At 38.6% G+C, this 21,285-nt stretch overlaps 1 protein-coding gene across 1 annotated transcript in view; it reads right to left on the bottom strand.

Annotated features, from left to right (window-relative positions):
- NCKAP5 (NCK associated protein 5) overlaps positions 1–21,285 on the bottom strand; it is a 398,473-nt gene that overhangs the window by 101,296 nt on the left and 275,892 nt on the right. Inside the window, exon 8 of the mRNA XM_086751339.1 lies at positions 687–755. Within this exon, the coding sequence (XP_086607465.1) occupies positions 687–755 (69 nt within the window). The remainder of the gene's footprint in view (positions 1–686; positions 756–21,285) is intronic.

Raw genomic sequence — 21,285 nt, 5'->3', positions numbered from 1 at the left:
CTATTTTAAGCTCTTGCGTATGCTAAAGAGCCTTACTTCAGGATAAATTGAAGGAAAAAGTAAGTAGCAGCACATATACGGAGAAAGGTGCATGCAATAGGAGATACTAGACATTTCTGGAACGGTAAGAATTGCTGGAGTGCTCAGACAGTTACTGATGGATGAATTATCTTGTAGCTGTAACTAGAAGGTCTGATCAGCAGCTGAGCCATGTAGTAGCAGAAGTGAGCCAACAGCTAGAAAACATGCAGCATAAAAAGCTGTGTATGTAACCCTAAGGGGGAGCCGAGAGATCAAATTCCCTGGTTACAGAACGTATTACCTAGGAAAGGTGGGGGATTTTTGACAGAAGAAGTCACTGCCACCTGTGTTTCACTCTACAGAAAAGCAGTACACAAAAAAATAGGAAAACTATCGTTTTCTCCTCCTAATGAAACACAACCAATTCCAAATATTGGCCACACGGATATGAATTTTTCAGTGAAGAGATGTGGTCAAAACCAGATTTACAGCAGAGGTCATGGAGAACAATAGCTATGACTGCCAGACATGTGTTCTTGGAATTAATTAGAATGAGGTAATAGTAGAAAATTGCAGAACAATGTCAACCTTGGAAGAGAGGGAGAGATTCATGCCTATTCATTTAATTATAGTACCAGGTAAGAACAACCTTTTATCTACCTTACCTCATCAAGACATCTTTCATACTGTTCTCTCTGGTTTTCATTTTCCAGAGCCAGCGCTGAATTCTCTGCCTACAGTAAAAAAAAAAAAAAAAAAAAAAGATGTCAATTAATCAAAGGGTGACTTGTACTAATAACTCATAAAAATTCCCAGGGTGCTTACTTTGTGTACTTCTTCAAGATCTAGAATAAAAAGCACCCTGCAATTCATTTTGCTACAAGTTGTTATTTTGGGTAAAAACAGACGCGGCATTTGTTTATGAGATTATTCACACCATGAGTTACAATTTAGAACGATACCAGAGCAGATATTCTAAGTACGTCCATGATCTCATATTGCCAGGTGCAATAGAGCTGGCAATTAAACATTACAGAAGATATTGCTACATCTTTTCTTCCCCTCCTTTTATGTTTAGAGTGAGCTTGCTATCTGAGAAAGTCACTTAGAAGTAAACAGAAGCAGCTACTCTTGGAAGGAAACAAAATGCAATTTTACAGAAACTTCTAACTGTGGCAGCTCTTCACAAGCCTGGTTTCTGCAGTGGGTAACTCCAGATGCACTGGCCTTACTCTAGCTAATTTTTAAATGACAGATAAATTAATTAGTCTTTACTTAAAAAACAATTCCTATAATTTCAAAGTGAGAGAGGTATTTTACCACATCTAAACGCAATCTTAAAGTCAGAAAGTTTTTCTCTTATATATGTCTGTTTAAATACGATAAAGTTTCCTGTACAGTAGTGCCTTTCATCTACCTTTAATTGCCATTATATGGATATTTTTGCATAGTGCAAATTTCAAAATGGTCCAATCTGGTATCTAAATTACAGTAAACCAATGGATTTTTGCATATATTATGACTTGATTTCAGGAATTCTTTCAGGATTGGAAAAGGAAAATCTCTAAAGTGTGCAGTATACAGTTGCATCAGAGCAAGTTTCAAAGTTTCAATTACTTTTTCCTTAAAGAAATCTATTAGTTGAAACTGGCCCTAGAAACCTCTCTGCCTCCCATGTGTAACTTCACATCACATAACTGTAACTCCAAAATCAATGCATTCACATAATTACAACTATTACACAATTTACATTACTTGCTTCACTTTAACCTTCTGTCAACCTATAAAAGTTAAACAAACGCTTCTTCAAAAGAATCATGGTTACACAAAATAGCAGTCATAAATAGTTAACACTTGTAATGACAGAGAAAAAATTAATGTAACGCACTGTATGAAAAGATTCTGTGGAATGATACACAGTTCTCTCTCCCTTGTCAAGAAAAGTCAATGATTCAACAAAATGAAAATCTCAAATTCCAATAAATCGATTCATTAACAACAATTTCAAATTCAGCCAAATCTTAAAAATAAGATTAGGAAGAAAAAGTAAACGTACATAATTACCCAACATTTTGAAAGGGAGTAAAGAATACAAGTGAGGTAAGAAACAAGGGCATATAGAGTTTACTTACTTACAAGTCTAAATAAACAACTTTATGGAACCAGGGCTTTATCTTGAGGGTACAATCAAAGCCAGCAAAGGTGGTAAAATGTTCTGCATCATATTTTCACAATGTCACCTACCAATGGATTCAACATATGGCTATAAAAAGTTGATGGGTGATCCTGCAGAGAGCACTGTGAGATGAGGCAGCTGAAAGTACAGCTGCAGAAGTAACAAAACAGAAGCCAAAGCCGCAAAAGCAAAAGCCGCAGCAAGAAATGAGAAGCTGGAGGGCTAACAGTCCTCCGTACCGAAGAGGCTATCATATACAGTTATCAGTTTGTCTTCACAGACACATTCTTGCAGATTGATTGATAAAAATAAAGAGATGATTGCTACATAAAAAGGTATTTCTATGAGTTAAAAGATTTTCAGACGTTTTCTCTACGAATACCACCCCAAAATACCATCCAAAATAAGTTCTTACTGTTCTGAAGCAATCATTAAAGGATTAGTCTGCACAGCCTTTAACTCATGCATGTTGGCATACCTACGGGTTTTATTTTTTAAATTTTCATTTTCACTAACATAAAAATATATTGTATGATTTTATCCTAAAATAGTTAGGGCAGACTGCTCCCATATAGAGATGTCTAAAAGAACTACAACACACAGTTGTACTACTCAAAATACCCAGAGAGCTCCCCGTATTTCTCTTACTCCATTTTTTTAAAAGCTGTGAGGCTGTCAAACGGAAGCTTGGATCTGTTAGCCGAATCTGATTTCAGTGAGCCGTTCCTTTACAAATAGGCTACCAAAATTAGGAAATCGGAACTTGACAGCATGTCCTGGTTTTGCTGGGATGGAGTTAATTTTCCTCGCAATAGCCGGAGTGTTTTGGATTTCATATGTGAAGAATGCTGATAAACACACCGGTGATATCAGTTGTGGCTAATGAGACCAAGGGCACTGTCCGGCTTTCCAGATCTTGCCTATTGTGCAGGTGCAGGAAGCTGGGAGGGTGTAGCCAGAATAATTGACCCAAACTGGACAGAGAGAGTATTCCATGCCATGAACGTCATGCTCAGTATGTAAGTGGGGGTTGGCTGGGGAGGGGGCATTGCTGGATCGATCTCTCCCTTGATCTCTCTCCCTCTCCTTTGCTTGCTTGCTTCCCGTGATCGCTGCTCGGGACGGGCTGTATCGGTCATTGGGACTTCGGGCGGTGAGAAATCGTGCATTGCTCATTTTGTATATTTTAGTATTCTTATATTCTGTTATTATTGTAATTTTCCTTTGCTATTCTAGTAAACTGTCTTCATTTCAACCCATGAGTTTCCTTTCTTCCCAGTTCTCTCCCCTGTACCACTGGGACGGAGAGTGAGAAACTGTGTGGTGACTCCGGCTAAGCCACAGCACAGCATTATAAATAAATGCTATGTTTTCCCTCTTATCAAGTCACAGTGGAAACATCTGTATAATAAACTCCTTTTTCACACCACTGGCTTCCAAGTGTAGTGAAAGGATGAAATGCAGTCAACGTTAGCTTGATTTTTGTGCTTCTTGATTGCCCAGCAAATCATGCCTATTTATTTGTTATTTTTGTAATGAAGACTGGACTAGAAGGGAACACCTGACTGACTTTGCTTACAATCCTGTGCCAGTTCCCACAACATGGGAAAACCGGTACTTGATACGGTAAATCACCGTATACTGCAGCTGAATACTCGATAATAATCCTCATTCTCCCAGAAGTATTCATTTGGAAAATTTGTAATAGCACTTGTGGTCTCAAACCCCTGCCTCCTAATCCAAACCTTCATTTATTTAACAGAGACCACTGGGTTTGACATTATTGTAAATCTTCTTAATTTTTGCTCAGAGAGATCTGTCTACTTCCAGTACTGCATATTCTAGGCATCTTTTGCCAGTTGAGTAAAGTAAGTCTCCTTGGAGGAAACCGCTATTATTTTTTTTTTTTTCTTCCAGGCCATACTTCCACTAGGCTAAGTCACAATAAGAAGCCCATGCTCATCACAGCATGAAAGCTTCTGCACACTTGCAGGCACCCAGCGGCAGCGGAGAGGATGCTGACCCCCAAGGCAGTCACTTCTCCCCTACATAACCTAGAAACTAGATTATTGAGAACAGTAATCTATTAGATATCCATGGATCCCTATAGTGACTTCTAGTTTCAGGTATCTCCGTGCTCTAGGAATTTATGTATATTTTATATAACACATAGAAATAAACCTCCCCTGTCCCTCAGCCTCACCAATGCTAGAAGTGAAGCAGCCCAGCAAGCCGCTGCAGACAAGCGACATTCAACACCTGCCACCAGCGCCTACAGGCAGGCATGTCTCCTCTTGGTGGGTCAGCTCTCAAAGCACGCTATCATTCAGTCAGCCAAAAGTAACTGTGGCATAACTTACCATTCAATGAAACATTACATGCTGCTTTTGGATCATTACAGATTAGAGAATTCTACAAAAGTCAAAACAGAGGTTCTCCCTAGTTCCCATTCGGAAGGAAGGATTTTGCACAAGAGTCTCCCCAAACACCGGAAAATGTAAAGATTTCAATCATGACTTGCATAAATCTAAACAGCCTTCAACTGTCTTAATTATAGATAACTTTAATCTGAATTGTAAGATTTAGCTTATGGAAAATCACTTTAAAAGTGAAAACTTCAGACTACTTTGTATAAAACAAAGGTTAGCTTGTATTGATAGCACTGCTAAGACACAGCCATTGCAAGAGACTTCGTCAACTCTGAATTTAAGCCCTTTCTCAGGAAGGAAAACTTAGCCCTAAAAATTATGATTATCATCTTTAGGTCAATTAAGAGCTTTTCTCTCTCCTCACAGATGTTGAAGAACACTCTGTATTTTCTCCTGTGGGGCACCTGTTTGCATTGTTTCATCCAAGGCCAGTAGCAGACACGCTACACACCTGACACACTGAGGTCTACTCCTGTTCCCGCTGAAGTCAGTAAGAATCACCCATCCCACAAATGTCGATGCAAGTCAGGTGCAATGAAATAAAAGTGTATTTGTTTTACAATACACAATGTTTCCTCAAAATTTCTTTGGGCTAAGAGGAAGTTCCTTGGTTCACAAAGATTTGTTATTCATTAAGCTATAGAAGAAACAAGGAGACAGACTGCAGCCTTAGCCTTTTTCATGTTTCTAAAAATGTGTTATATACTGGATCAGTAAAGGCAGGCCAATTAATTTCAGTTCTTAAAAAGATTCTAAAATGGTCACAATAATTAACTTCAGGATACCCTTAACACCGAAACACAGGAAGCACTCATTTGGGCAGTACAACCACCTAAACTTTAAATTCTTGTGAAAATGCATCTTCACCTGAAGTCTAAAATGCATCTCAAATATATCCTTAATGTGGTCATATTTACTTTTCTGTTAATGAACAACGAAAGACTCTACATCTTTTTGCATCATAGGAAAAAAACAAATACAAACCCCCCACTCTCTGCCTCAAAACAGACGGAAATGTTGTCTCTCGAAAAGTATTCATTATCAGCAGGCTGAGCCAAAAAGTGCTCTGCTCCTTTCCAGCTCACAGTCTTTTTTTTTTTTGGGTTTACATGGTCAAAGCAGAAGAGTTTCCACCAGTCTCCTTGTGCCAAATCTGAGACTTCTTTGGGGGTTCAGTCCTCACCTACACTCATAGATCATGGCATCTTTCAGCTGAATAACAGCAACAGACTACTGATAGCTGAAATAAACACAGACTTATATTCTTACATTGATATAGACATTTAAGATCATTTCTTCACTCTATCCTCTCCCTTTTTAACAATTTTAGAGAGGATTATTACAACAGGTTAAGGATTGTCTACTAACTATACTTTGTTCAACATTTACCTTTGTTTGGTAGAAGTGGCAGACATGAGACATCCATGTCTCCTCCAGATTCGTCTCTCTAAGTGGCACTTGAGAGCACAACTTTCACTCAACATCCTGAAAAAGCCATTTCCATGTGCTTCTTGAAAGAGTAAACTAAAGTGCTTAAATCATGTTTGAAAATAAGATTTGTATTTAAGTCCCTAAAGTGTTTTTCTAAAAGTTTAAATTTTATCGTTCTGTGCTTTTGATTTATTAAGTCAAGAAAACAGGAACAACGGCATTTTGCTACCTACCTAGCCTGCTCCAATGATATATGAATTGGGAGATATTTGGTGCACTGGGGTCTTTAAGTGAAGAATTATTTCATGTACCTATTAAGAAGTCTTCAACAGACAATCCTCTACACTTTTATAACCACAATGAAATTAATTAAAACACAGAATTTTCTACTAGGAGGCATGAATAAAAGAGAAGCACATACAAGACTCGACTATTGTAGAATCAAGACAAAACAAAAGGATGGGGGGAGGAAGAGAGAAGAAAGGAGAGGGTAGTATGTATTTTGCTCTAAGAGAACAGGAGATCACAGAAGTCTAGAATGGTTTGGATGGGAAGGGACCTTTAAAGATCACCTAGTCCACCCCTCCTGCCATGCGCAGGAAATGAAGGTCTAAAGGTTGTACGTCAAGTTAGCAGCTCAACACGCTCTGAAAGTATCATCAATAAAGGTCAAGGGGAACTAAGTTATGACAGTGAACTTTAAAATCCCTGACAGAACGCTACAACAGCGGTTACCATGTGTGCTTCTTTGTTATTCATGCTAAACCATTTGTCCATTTATAGAAAGTTTTATTGATTTACACAGACACTCATTTGTCATGCCCTGTGCAGTGTATTAATAGCTGTCCAAGCACTTCAAACCTGCTCAGCAATTTTTTCCTGCTTTCAGCCTCTGATTTTGTATATTTTTGTGGTCATAGCTTCACACAGTGCACATGAGGGGTCAAAGCCTAGTCCAAAGCCTGTTGTTGGTAAAGTAAGAAGTAATGTTGTTGCAATCTTTCCTTAGGTCCTTATGGCATTTTTTGGTAAGCTGCTGTTCTAGGAAGAGTTTACCACTTGAATCATCTCCGTATCCCTGGGCAAAAGGAACTCTTTGTATTATTCTGTCCACTTTACACAGAAAATTTACCATTTGAAAGCCTAACCCAACAAATTGTCAGAGAAAAATTTAACAGCCTAATTGTGCTGGTTAGAAGTACTGAAGATTACATTTATGTTTTTAAATCAACATAATTATAGCAAAAAAAAAAAAAAAAGGCCTTAATCTAATTCTAGCACTACAAAAGAATTTCCACTGGCCACTGTCCAGTACCTTTTACATTGCTATAGACACCCCTTTGCTAGGAATAAAAGGGGAACTGCACCTCACAACCTGCCTGTCAACATCTGGACGTTCCCACCTCCTGCTTTACGGTTTCCTCAACAGAGCAACACCGGAACCACCGCGGAGCATGTCCCGGCTGAACCACAGCCCATGCTCTGCTTCCTGGGCCCCCACCCTCAGGAGAGCAACTGGGACTGACCAATGCTAGGTACTGATGAAGGACGCAGGAAATTTAGCAGAGTAATACTTAACAAAATATTACTGTGTGCTTTTTCAAATGTCCTAGTCTTAACTGTTTCTTCTGTCTCATGGACATGGGGGGAAAAAAAAACAAAAAGGACAGATGAATGATACGATGACTGCCCAGCTTCTCACCCTTGCTTCGAAACACAAGAGCCCTTAGCCTTCTCAGTTGCACCATTTCCACATTTTTTTTTTAGCATGATAAAATAAGCCTATTCTCTTTAATCATACTTAAAACATTTGACACATTTCATCTGAAATACTCAGTCAATGTTCAGTTCACACTCAGGTAAAACAAGGCATAACATGCTATACCTGTGCTACCAATAAAATGGGTTTGTAGCCTCACAGACAGCAGTATAACCTTCTCCGTCTAATGTATGCTGGAAATCAGAAGATATTTACTCAGCAGCAGAAAGCTAACCACGTAGGATTACGGAAAAACTTGGGCTTAAATGTTCCTCACAAAAGGCAGCCCAAGGTCTGTGCAGCTGCATATGATGTTTTACAAATTATTGATGAGCTGCTTCATGTATTTAAAGATGAATTTACACTGGAAATTATGTAGCAGCTTTAAAAATTTTATTGATTTCACGCTGCCAGAGATCAGAAAGCAGAACTCGCTCGTTTATCTGCAGCAGATCGCAGGGAAAGACTCCCACCCAGGGTCCCGCACAGGGCTCATAACCACAGAGCTCTTCTCCTGCCTGTCGAGCGTTTCCCAGCTCCCACACGTGAGACGGAACAACGGGCATTCAACTTAAATGATGAAGCCTCCTTTTTGAAAGAAGCGCATAACTAGAACTCAATCCTGCCGATCTACTTATACTGGATAAACATATGAACTTCAAGAGTTGAATCAAACAAACCAAAAGCAAATGAGATTCCTGCATTCTCATCAGTGCTGATGAGCCTGCCTCTTCAAAATGACTAAAAGTAAACCCCATATTCCTGGAAATTAATCTGTGAAATATTGTTACTTTTTTTTTTTTAATTTTTCAGAAGTTGAGGCCAGAAATTTCTAACTGTTCAAGATCAGTAACATTTGTCTTTTTTTTTTTTTATTTCAGTTGACACTAAAATAGTTAAGAATGAGGAGCCTTTAAAATCGTCAACATCTTCCTTTCTGACAACACAGAAATGTCTGGAGTTGACATTTTAAAGAGAAGGTTAGGAACAGATCTGGCAAAACAGACTGCATTATAAGCCCAGGCTTATCTTCCAGCAAATAAATACCTAGGCTACTAACAGATATATCAGTAATAGCTTTGTATGTTTACCCGCATGTAAATTGTAGAAAATAGCAAATTCCACCATTATTTACAGAGAACGTAATAGACTTCCAATAAATCTACAGGTAAAGCACTGCCAATACAGGCCTTTGAACAAGTAGGTGAAAATTATGAAGGATGCCTTTTTTTCCCTAGAATTCTTCCAAATGGTCACATATAAAACATTTTTTGAGGACAAGGATTAAAAGAGATCTAAATAAGCAGAGACAGGCAGCATAAAACTGTGGATATTTCCTGACATTAAAGACATCCATAAAACATGTGATGGTCTATATAATGCATATACACCTGATAAAGCATAGAAGTACAAGTATGGAAAACCAGAATTCCCACTAGGACTCCTATTTTTTACCACTTTTCCTCCGAGTAAAGTGCTGAGCTGTATGCCTCAGTGCGGTGCACTGCTCTGCGCGGAGACCAGGGCACCCACCTTCCAGAAACAACATTCCCAGGCTGCCTAACCAGAACCAGCTGCTATTGAGGAGGGGTAAAATAACACAAGAGAAAGCCCTCTCACTCCCAGGCAGGCAGACCCACGACACCGTGCGATGCCAATCCTGTCACACAGCAGCGCTGACGCGGGCAGTCAGGAAGGAGGAACGCCAAAACGCATTCACTTTTCCCAAAAGTGCCACCATTCTAACAGCGCGGGGCGTCTCCCTAGCAGCGCGCATCCAGGCACAACGCTACAGGCCACGATGCCACACACAAATGTAAGACATAAGACTGAATTTTTATGCAAGGAACAGTGTGTGCATGTTGTGAAGTTTGTTTATTTTCTGGTTTTCCAATATTTACACTCCGTGATCCTTCCTCTTGCAAACTGTGAACCAGAGGCAGCTGTTCCATCTTATTCTTTTTTTCTCTTGTTTTAAGTGATTTCTTCCCTTACAGAACCGTTCTCCCTTAAGAATGGAGAGCATTTCCCTCTGACAGAGTTACCGTGCTTCCCCATGCAATATTAACAGGCGTTTATTTCCTCTATCAAAGAACTAAAAATAAAATCCCTGGCCCATGAAAGAAGTATGAGACACTGAAATTGTAAGTGAAACTAAGATTCTCACAATCAGCGCAGGCAGATAAAGGTAAGCAGTGCGGACCTGATTAATCTTAAAGGGCATTTTGTGTTTAATATCAACTCGTATTTAACACATGCATAAATATATTTGCGTTAAAAACTCTTACATGAATTAATCATATCATAGTTGGTCAGTTGCACTTTTAAAATTTTTTCTTGCAAAAAGACCAAACTCTTCAGGGAAAATTCTTATTCCTTGAAATAGTAATTCTTTGAAATTAGTAAAGACTAGTTGAAAACCATTGGCTATCTACATATCCAACGCTGAAGCTTGAGAAAAAACTTCCAGTGTAGCCATTTTCTAAGAAAACATTTGTCTTGATCTGAAAGGAAACATTTTGCAGAAGATTTTGATCAAATTTAAAAGTGACACTTGCCTAATCACAAAACAGAAGGCTTTTTCTTGTGTTTTTTTTGGGTTTTTTTAATTCAGATACTGAGGAGAACTCATATACTTTCAGGACAGTTTTTCAAGCAGTAAGAAAGGCAACTTTAGAATTTAGTATAAATTTAGTTATCCTTCAAACCTTTACAGGTTTGACCATGAGGTTACTGACACAGTGACAGTTTTCTACTTTCTGTGATTCCATTATCCACACAGTCCTGCGTAGCACACTGAACTCCAAGGTTAATCAAATGTAGAGTTTGAAGAGAATAGGGAATTTCACATCTAGGTATGAAAATTAATCTTTGGGTAACTTTATTCCAAGAGAACCCATTTCTTATTTTGCTCCACTTGCCTAGCTGAGATGTTCATAGGAAATACAGGCAATACCACTACTGATCCATGGTGCTGGGAAGTGGGTATGGAAAAAGAATCAAAGAATCATAGAATCATAGAATGGTTAGGGTTGGAAGGGACCTTCAAAGGTCATCTAGTCCAACCCCCCTGCAAGGAGCAGGGACATCCCCGACTGGATCAGGTTGCTCAGAGCCTCATCCAACCTGGCCTTGAATGTTTCCAGGGATGGGGCATCCACCACCTCTCTGGGCAACCTGTTCCAGTGTTCTACAACTCGCATTGTAAAAAATTTTTTCCTAATATCCAATCTAAATGTACCCCCCTCTATTTTAAAAGAAGCCCTAGAGACAAACAGTTTGTCATTACAGGGCACACCTCAATACCTAAGTATAGAAATAAACCACAAAGGCCTTTAGCTCATTTTCTTCAAAAGCTGAAATTCAGTAATTTAATCTATCTTCTCAAATTTTGCAGGTCACACTAAAATATTCAATTCAGGAATATAACGTAATTTTATAATCTAATTAATTTTTAAAATTGGGATTTTTTTTCTCTTAAAAAGTAAGATAAATTGAAAATTATAGTTGATGGGATAAAGTAGAAAATCTTGAAATTAAATACAAGGAAGCCAATGATTACACACATGTATATAAAGGATTTAAAAAAAAAAATCTATACAACCTATAAAGAGCAACTTTTCCCCTTTAAAGTGGATTTTATGTATTTTTTTTTCTAATATAATTTCATAGGTCAATGCAAAAAAATGGCCCCAATGCCATAACTCGTAATTCTAGGCTGCTCCATGCACCTGACCTGAAGGGCTGTTATTAAATGATAGTAAACAGTCCAAATTTGGAGCAAAATTTGGCCCTGTCTTCAAGGAACAGCAACACCAACCTCCTCCCCACCCACCCACTCCCCTGCCCTGGGAAACTAAGCAATTGAGTGTGCTTGGGGTTGAGGATAGAAAGAAAAGATCCAAAACTTGAATGCATTCTTGCTTTTGTCCCCTTGTGTCTTTTAACGTATCATCAGTAACGCTATTAATTGTCTCCCAGAACCAGTTATCTTGGCTCTCACTGGAAGGTGAAACAACAGATACTTTGCTGCAGAAGTGGATGCTGAATTTTTAATCAAGAAATATTTTTTCCTGATTATTTAAACTAAGTTTCTTCATTTAGTTGAAACCAAAATAATGATGAAACACAGTGATTTAAACTGACAGCCTGGAAAACACTGATCCCATATGCTTAAATGTCACATTCAACGGCTGTGTGATGGGAAACTCATCATTTTCCTGTTATGCAATGATTCTTTAAGTGGGAAAAATCTCTTTTTATCTTCTCCAGAGAAACACGTGTGACTTTTTATGAAATGGAAAATTTATTTTTGAAAAATATCCCTTGAGCTTATTTTTACTTGAATTCTGAAAGAATTACTTTTCTTTGCTATGCTATGCAACAGATTTAAAGTATTACATGATGTTTTAATTGATATTGTCACACAATATTTTTAAACATAATAAAATATAAAATACATTCCTCTCCATCTCCTATGATGAATCAGTTTCCTCTATTCCTTTAAAGACTTGGAGTTAAAAGGTTTCCACCACAATAAGCTATTAATGTCAACTCTTTTACAATTCATAACATAAATTTATAACAAGTTTCTCTGTTTTTAACTACATGGGAGCATTGAGTTATTTCTGAAGGCAATGTTTCCTGCGATTTCACTTTCTTCATCAGAAGTCACCCATAAGTCAACGGCCCCAGGTATTTCAAAATGAACTGCTTCTGATGGCTGCAGTTCCTTCTCTCCCTTCCAGCTAAGGGCTTGCGAAGCAGAACAGGTACTGGTGCACCGTATTACGAACGGGATCAAATGCCACATAACGTGTAGCAATTGTTTTGTAGCCAATAGCTAACTTCTAATAACTGAATCACAAAATTACTGTTCATTTCTGGCTAACTGAAATAAAACTCTATTTGCAAACACCATCTTGCTGCTCCTGAAAGCTTTGAATATTTTTCTCTTTTGTTTTTACAGGCACAGTAAGTAGCAAACAACGCCCCTCACTCCACACAGCAATATGCAGTAGGCTGATTTCTGCACTGACATTTCTTAAATGAAAAGTTCTGATTCATTTCATTTTTAATCTTTTAGAGTGGAATAGTGAATTTGCAGAATAATTGTATTCTGCCCAAAAGAACAACAACCCAGACCCCAAATCCTTTCTCTTACAAACTTCCACAGTTTGAAGTTGTGTCTCTTTTTTCCACCCTGCAGACCGTGCTCCCTTCAGAGAAGATGGATGTAGAGGGATGAGGACCCCTTAGAAACTGCCTGATGTGGCAGCACCCAAATGTTATCCTAACTAGTCACACAAAATTTTTCCCATTGTGCTGGCTGACACCAGGTGGATCTACATTGCCTTTTTGGCTTGGATGAGCAGTTGAGTGTCCTTCTCAAGTGATTTTTCTCATCATCACACTGACCAGGCAACAATTCACACTGTAGCATGGCCTCGGAGCCAACGGACTGTGTTTCTTCTACATGACATTGGAAGAGGAACTTCAGCCACTGCTGGGCTTAACTAGAGCTCAGCCAAAGTGAACTCTCCAAACGCAGACAGCGTGGATGGCAGGTCCTTAGCACAAACAGCTTGGCTCTGAGGATCTGCTCCTGTTACGCTGCACTGCTTGCTCAGGTAGACATGTAACAGGCAATCTTCAGATCCTGAATTAGTAGTGACAGACCTACGGAAGTCAACTGCCAGGACAAGAACGTATCCCATAACATCAAAGTTAATGACAGGCCTGTTGGGAAGCCTTTTCCCTATATACAATGGAGATGTACCAGAGGCCTTTTTTAACCTGGGTAATTTTCCAGCTTCGTACTTTATGAAAACATGAAATATGAAACTGTACCAAAACATACACATTAAAGCCAACTACATGGAAAGTAAGTTCTGTTTCAGTAATATATTACTAAGCGTTACTGTGCAATACTAAGTATTTTCCAATTATTTACTTAACCTTGCTCTTCACCATATAAAATTTATCTCAGATTTTGTTCTTTGTACTTACATCTTTTGGTAAACCACATCCCTAGGAGGCCCAAGAAAAGCCTTACACTACACACTTTGGAAGAATGTAGCAAACTGTAGAAGTTCTTAAAAAACAAGCTTTGGATGCCAATAATGGTCTCATATGGAAAATACATCTAGTCAAACTTGGTGAGATTCATTTGTGCTCCAGTAAGAAGTTCAGGCATGAAAAGTACAGCCACGGCAGCCCAAAAGCCCAGCTTTGATCTACATAAGGAGCCAAATTTACATCACATGCAACTAAGCACAGCTCAGGTGCAGCCACCAGAACTCCACCCACCTTCCCATGTCCCAATTTGATAGCCAAATACACTAACTCTGGTCTCAAAATGAGGAAATATTGCTGTTATCTTATTGCAAGCTGGTGTTCAAGAGCAGTGTCTGTGAGTAATCGATTGGTCTAAAGGGAAAATGCAGAGAAAAAAAAATAAATCAATGTATGAAATACTATGAAATGTAATACATACCTAGGATCGATCACATTACTGCTCTGTCAGAATGGCCTGCAATCGGGAAATATTCCTGCCTGGCAGAGGTCACCAGCAGGGCAAAGCAGTTGCTTAAAAATGTGAGAAGTTCTCATCTCTTATTTCTATTCAATTTTTCTGTGAAAAATACTGGTTTTGTGCAATACTAGCAAGTTATTTTTTCACAATGAACTAAGAATATCTGGTTTTACCCATCTAGTTGGGTAAAATTTTGAACAGTTACCCTGGGATCACTGTGAAAGACAAAATATTTGATAAAAAAGTACAAAGACCACCGCCACCGGAATGGAAAAAAAAGATATATTCTGCCACACCAAGAGAAGCCAAAAGGAAGACACAAGTGTTGCCTCAGCAGTGAAGGTAAGTCAACACTACACCAAGTGGCTCTGCACAGATCTGCTAAAGCTGGCTCAGGTTGCTAACACATTGTCTTACTGGGGCTAATACCTTCATTTTCCAGAAGAATTAATTAGTTCAAATGGAAACTATGCCGTGCAGCTTCATTGCTTCTGCTACCTGTACTATCTTGCATGGCAGGGCACTATATAAAAAGACTACATGGTTTATAAAGCTCGTAACATGGCCTCTTTCTGTGTTTCCCTCACCTTACCTTAATTTAATCAAATTAATGTATGTATGTACGGAACAGTTATCTCCGCACAGCACTGGGGAGACACTACAATGTCTAACAAAACTGTTTTTGTGATGATACAGATCAGATCTAAGGTTACAGAAAGAACATTCATTGCTTAATTAAGAAAAAGAATATTACTCTGTCATTATTAATAGCAATTAAAGTATAATGATATCAAATGCAATACAGGACTGAAGGAAATTATCAAGGAGAAGGAAGGAAACAGACTTTCCTCTGGCACATGCCTAAGTTCTAAAGAAGTAAACTCCATAAGGTTTAAAAGAAGAAAAAGAAGGAGCTATTAGGAGGCAAGCAAGGACAAACTTTAGCTGTTTCAGCCATATGACCTCTTCACTGAAAAGCTCATCTCTGCTCATTTCCAGCTTACCATAAACTGTTATGAGAAATACTAACCAAGTATTTCAGCAGAAGAGATGCAATAAAAGAAAGGAAGATTTTAGCTTCTTCCGTCTAAACACACAGTAGTCTCACACAATGTGCAACCCTCAGACCCATTTCTTCAGCTGACCTGAAACTCTTGCTGCAATAACTTTACAAGGACTTTGTCTAGCAAAGTAACCAATTTTTAAGTAGTCTTTTTCTTACCGTTTCCCAAAAAGCTGAAAGACATACCTAGGTCTTACTTGCTTCCTCTTTTTGAAAGAACTTTTCCTAAAGAACTGAAAGACTAAGACCCAGAGCATTTAAATCAGAAGGATTATTCTGGAGGAACAGACCATTTGACTGATCGAAGACAACAGGGAAACCTGCAGGTGTAGTAAAGGGAAACAGTTGTAGTTACTAATTGAGCATTTCTCTTCTCCTAAATAATTTCCAAGTCTTGGACTTGTATGGGTACATACTAACCAGAAGAGGAACAGGAAAATGTATGAATCGCAAAGATGAGTGAGCACTGTCACCACACGGGATGGAAGGCGAGCAGAGACCACAGGTATTCCTGCGGGCAGGGGAGAACCTCTCCCCTCTAGGTGGCATTGCATGCCCGTCTATCCCAGATGCAACTGGAGAGCCTGCCAGGCAACCTCATCTTTTCTCCACCTGCACAGGGAACATGGGCACACACGTGAAAAAGATGAGATGGCAGCTCTTGGTCGCAGTGGGCAGGTGACAGCTGCACACTGCTAACCAGCAGAACAGAGTCCACCCTGGGGCAGAGTCCTCGTTTTAGCTACTTGATGTGGGAACAAGAGGAAAGGCACTCAACCTGAGAAGAAAAAGAATGGAGGATCTCCTTGAGCCGTTTATGGGGAAAGGCAACCTACAACTGGCAGAGATGGGCAATATGTGACAACATGTAATTCAAAATCTCTGGGAGTAATGCAGATCTTAACCAGACGAATGTAAACCATGTATGTATGCATCTAGGTATACATGTCAACATATGTAAGGTTATACTGGACCCATGTATAGCTGTTTTGATGATACATTGAAATTAAATAATTACCTAATGAGTAATCACATATGGAACCATAAGCAAAAATCAGAGTCCCGCGTAATGAAGTCAGAGTATTCCACATTTGATTTATCTATTCTCTTTATATATTCATGACTGATCTTACAATCTGTGCTTGTCACCATGACAGAGTAAGCAGACTTAAAAATAATAATTTGAGTATTTTCTGCCATGGAGTATTAAAGTGACTGCATAATAAAGCCAGTGAATATTTAATTTCATGAGTATGTTAATCATATAGATTTCACATGGGTAGTTAAACATATGGCCAACACAAGAACCAAGACCCTTACATGCTATGAGTCAGCACAGCTCCAGTAATTCTAGTAATTTGTGTAACTATACCAGAATCCCAGCTACAATCTCACATTCTGCATTTCTGCAAGATGAACAAAAAGGAAATCACTATCAAATGAAGAAAAAGTGGATCACCATGCAGACCTCATTACTGTTTCATCATTTTCCAAGGCCAGTAAAGAGAAACGAAAACAGAGAAATTATTTTGCTATGTAAGAGTTGTAAGGTATTCAGCTCTAACAGCAGAGGTAAATTAACTGGGATTTCCTACACAGCCAGTGGAGAATGTCCACAGACTGCCCGGATTTTCTTCATAATGTTAGTTTGACATGAACTGCAGCTATTTGTTTAGTTTATGAACTATACAACTGTCATCACTGCCAGCCAAATTGCACGCATTAGCATGTAAATTAAAACATGAGATATGATTTTGAAATCTCTGTCATGCAGAAAGTTTCCTCTGTAAGAAATGGCACTGTGAGCAATGAGAGGGCTCCCAAAAAGTGCCTGTGTAGAACCGGGCCGGAGTGCATACCCGAGAGAAACTACTTAAAAAAACCACTGAGTCTCACTCTGAAATGATAGATGTGTTGGGATAAACACAGTCACCTAGATCTATAACACAGTGTTGGAAAATCTCATTTCATTCAGCAGGGAGAGCGAATTTTCAATTGTACCACATGCCTGATTGCTAAAAAAGGTAAGTTACATTATCTGCTGATTACGTGCAAGAAGGCACTATACATGGAGAGAAAGGCACTGAAAAACCATCATTATTTAAATTATAAAAGTCAGACTGAAATATCACATTCCTTCACTGCAACCTAGCAAGGACTCTTTGCAGAACACAGTTAACATTTATTTCAATAGAGAAAATCTGACAGGTTTAATAAAACCGAGAAGGTTTTCCTTGACTTCCGTGACTTACCTTTTCTTCACTGACTACACCTATTTCTCAGACCTCCTGGCACCAAATCATTATTCTTGTAGCCATATTCAATACTTTGAACTATTTAAAGAGCATTTGTTATTTCAGCCAAGCAAGTACCACACAGCTTTTCTCTGTGGCACATAACCATAAGAAAAACGCTATTTTACTGGAATTTGGAATATCATAGGAAAAACTGAATTTACAATCTGCTTTTACAATAAATACATACAATTACATTTAGTTGTGCTAAAATGCTTATCTAAGTTCTCCTCATGTTTTTTTTTTTTTTGTAAAAATTACAGAGCTCAATATACTACCTTGAGGATCCTACAGTTTACCTATAATTTTCACAACTGCATGCACCATTATTTAGGCAAAAAATCGACACAATAGGTAACTTAAAGGATCTTTTAAACAGTATCCTGACTAAGATATTAATGTGAACTAGAAATTGCATGTAAGAAATATTTCTTCCATCTGGAAGATGTTGGATTCACTGCCCTGGAAACAGGCATTTTGTGTCATTCTACCTCGAGAAGGTACAAATCAGGAACAGTGTAAGTTACCCACTCTGCCTTTACAATGTGCCTTGTATCTCACTTGGATGGTCTGATGTGTGTGACAAGAGCACTGAAATATCTAATCCTAGAAAACTAGTAGCTTTTAGTAAAACTTAAATGGACTGCATAAGCAAGCTAAAGGAGAAAAATTCTGATACGCAGCAAAATTCTCTTTATGTAAGTAGTTGACAGGGTATGACACGATGTCACGCTTGAAACAATTAAACACAGTTTTAAAATTTAACAGAACAGGAACAGTAGTCAGAGCATATTCTGTTGAGCACTTCATTGAATTAGCAGATTTTGACAGATTACCGCTTCGTGGGTATCTCAGAGTAGAAAGCAGAGAGTCAGTCTGAAAGTTTTTACCTTTTCAACATGTGCCAAAAGCTCAGAAGCTCTGCATGTTGTGACCCAAAACATTTTACTTATGAACCACTGCTCTGGTGCTTCCCAGGAGATAGAATTCAATGTTCTTTTTTTTTCACTAGACTTAGTTAGAAAAGAAAACAATATCATCTGTTACTCAGACTAAAAATTCCAGGAGGCACCACAGTTGATTTTAGAAACTAAGTATTTTAACATTTCAGTGAACTGAATAGTCAGAAAAATGCAGATATGCATGGCCTCCTCCATGCCTCTTCCATGAGTCACGGAGGCAATGACTTAATGTACAGACTTATTTCTATTAAGGCACTCTCCATTTCAGGAGATGGAACTGTTTGGTGGAACAGTGGATCGGCAGTCTCTCCCTAATGACAGCAGGAAATGGTTAGAGCAATGAAAAACAGAGCAAATCTGCACAGCTCTTCCTACATCCAGTGTGCAGAGCTATTTTCAACATTCCTGTGTAAATTCATATCCCTACTAGATCATCTTGATTTTTGCATGCCAAAAAAAGAAATTGCCATGAATTCTGACTGGCTTAGGGAAAAAAAAAACAAGAAAGAAAAAAATAAAGTCCTTTTAGATGCTCCGTATTTTACATGCCTGTAAGAAGTACATTCTCTTCTCTTACATACTCATCACATACTAACTGAATGCAGCTCTCTGCCCAGAAGAGGTTTCTATTAGTCTCTATCTTCTGTTTCTATTAACATCCCAACTGATAAGGTGCATCGACCACAGCCTCTGTGCCAACTATGAAGAACGCAGGTTCACGTGCTTGTGGGCAGCACGTAGGATGGACAGAAAGCCACAGAGGAAGATCTGAGCAGCAGGAGGGCATGAGCTGGCAGGAGGGAGGGTACAAGCATCTGAGAAGGAGGGGCACTTAAAGACTGCAGCGTAAGTGAGTGAGGACAGATGGCAAAGAGGGAAGTACCCCAGAGCACAAAGGCAAGGAGAAATAGGTAGCAGCCATGAGATTCGCTTCTCAAAGACTAGGGGCAACTGAGCTGCTGAGGACCTACAATAAAATAGTTCAAGCATCAACAGATTATAGAATGCATTCAGCTAGATAGTGCTTGTTTCACTTTAATTTAAAATTTGCTCAGTTATTGGGAAGACAAAACAATTTGCAAGTACCAGCAAAGAGCGGGAATAAACTGGGTTGGTTCTGAAACCAGTGATGCAAGTCAATGCTGATTCATTATCAGCCACTGGATAAGTATGGAAATAAGACTTTCCCTGCCTCATCATCTGATCCCTGACTATAAAAAAAAAAAAAGTTCTTAGGCATAGTTCAGAAAACTAATTATAAAAGTCTCCTACTGAAAAGATTTAAAAGTAAAATAATCCAATAATTAGGATTAAGTAGGTTGGCCTTTGGTGACTGATCAGCATAATAAATCTAGTTATGCGGATGGCCAGGGCACTGGGCTAAGAAGAGGCTTCTGGCTGAATCAGATTAAATGCATTGGCTGGAATATGACTAGTTGCTACAAAATATTTAGAACATTGCTATAAAATATTTTAAAGTTTCATGATTTTTCTGTGCACCTAAGTAAAGTGATACGAATTTCCTACAAACCAAGGTGAAGCAGCTGACTTAAAATAAATAAAAAGTTTTTCTTCACAGTTATTTTCAAAAACTCAGGCTCTTTGCCCCTGCATCCTGTATATTTCTTTCCATGGAAAATACCATAATTATTAATTTTCTTAGCATTTTACATTGTAGTACATGGAAAATGAGGGAAAAAAAAGGGAAAATAATGTAAGAGCAAAACAAAAACCATCAGCACCCTACTCAAAGTTATCTTCTGAATCCACTCAAAGGAAATCTGTACCCTTCTCATATTTCTTTTTAATCTTTTTTATAGTTCATTGATATCACATCTTTCTTCCTCTGCAGGGTAGTAAAAACATAATATGGGAAATACTTGACATACTTCCTCATTTGTTTAATGGTGATGATACAAGGGAAATTACCACTCTAACATATCTGAACATTTAGCTTATTATCCTGAACGAGTTTTCTCCCAAAGCTCAATTTATTAAAACAAAACACATCTTTCTGTGATGAACTGCAAAGGGCAAGAGGGTAAAACTCTATAATTAAAATTAGAGTGGCTTCCTGACTCTTCCCTAGCAGCTACTGCTTCTACTGTAGATTCGTTTACTGAAACTTTCATTGAGTCTCACTCACCCACAGGCAATGAGACTTTCACACAAGAGTTGGGCTTTTCATTTGATAACTTCAAGGTTACAGTTTAACGCTACCCCAGTGGCTTGCTATTTGGTGAAAATGCAAGGTTGTGAGCAGCCTTCAATCATTATTTTTTGAGGCCAATGGAACTCGTGCCCATTGCAGAACTTCTAGGATGGAAGTGGGACACCCAGCAAACCAGGGGAACCACTTCCTTGATGATAATATTTTAATTTGACTTTTTAGCAAGGTGTTAACAGTGTGCCATCATAGGCTAAGGTGGGTAAATCACCTGTTCTGAAGAGTGGACACTGCTCCCACACAACCAGAACTCCTGAATTCCCCATAACAAGATGATGGTGCCCTGCTCATCTAACAGACGGGAGCAGAATGGGACCATGCGGAGTCAAATGAGGCGTGCACATACAGCCAGGAAACAGAACAGCTGCTAGCAAAAATACGATGTCCT

Source organism: Chlamydotis macqueenii, chromosome 6 (assembly GCF_036417535.1).
Source record: "Chlamydotis macqueenii isolate bChlMac1 chromosome 6, bChlMac1.mat, whole genome shotgun sequence".
Classification (NCBI taxonomy): Eukaryota; Metazoa; Chordata; class Aves; order Otidiformes; family Otididae; genus Chlamydotis; species Chlamydotis macqueenii.
The sequence above is the reverse complement of the archived record's forward strand: the minus strand, read 5'-3'. Positions and strand labels throughout refer to the sequence as shown.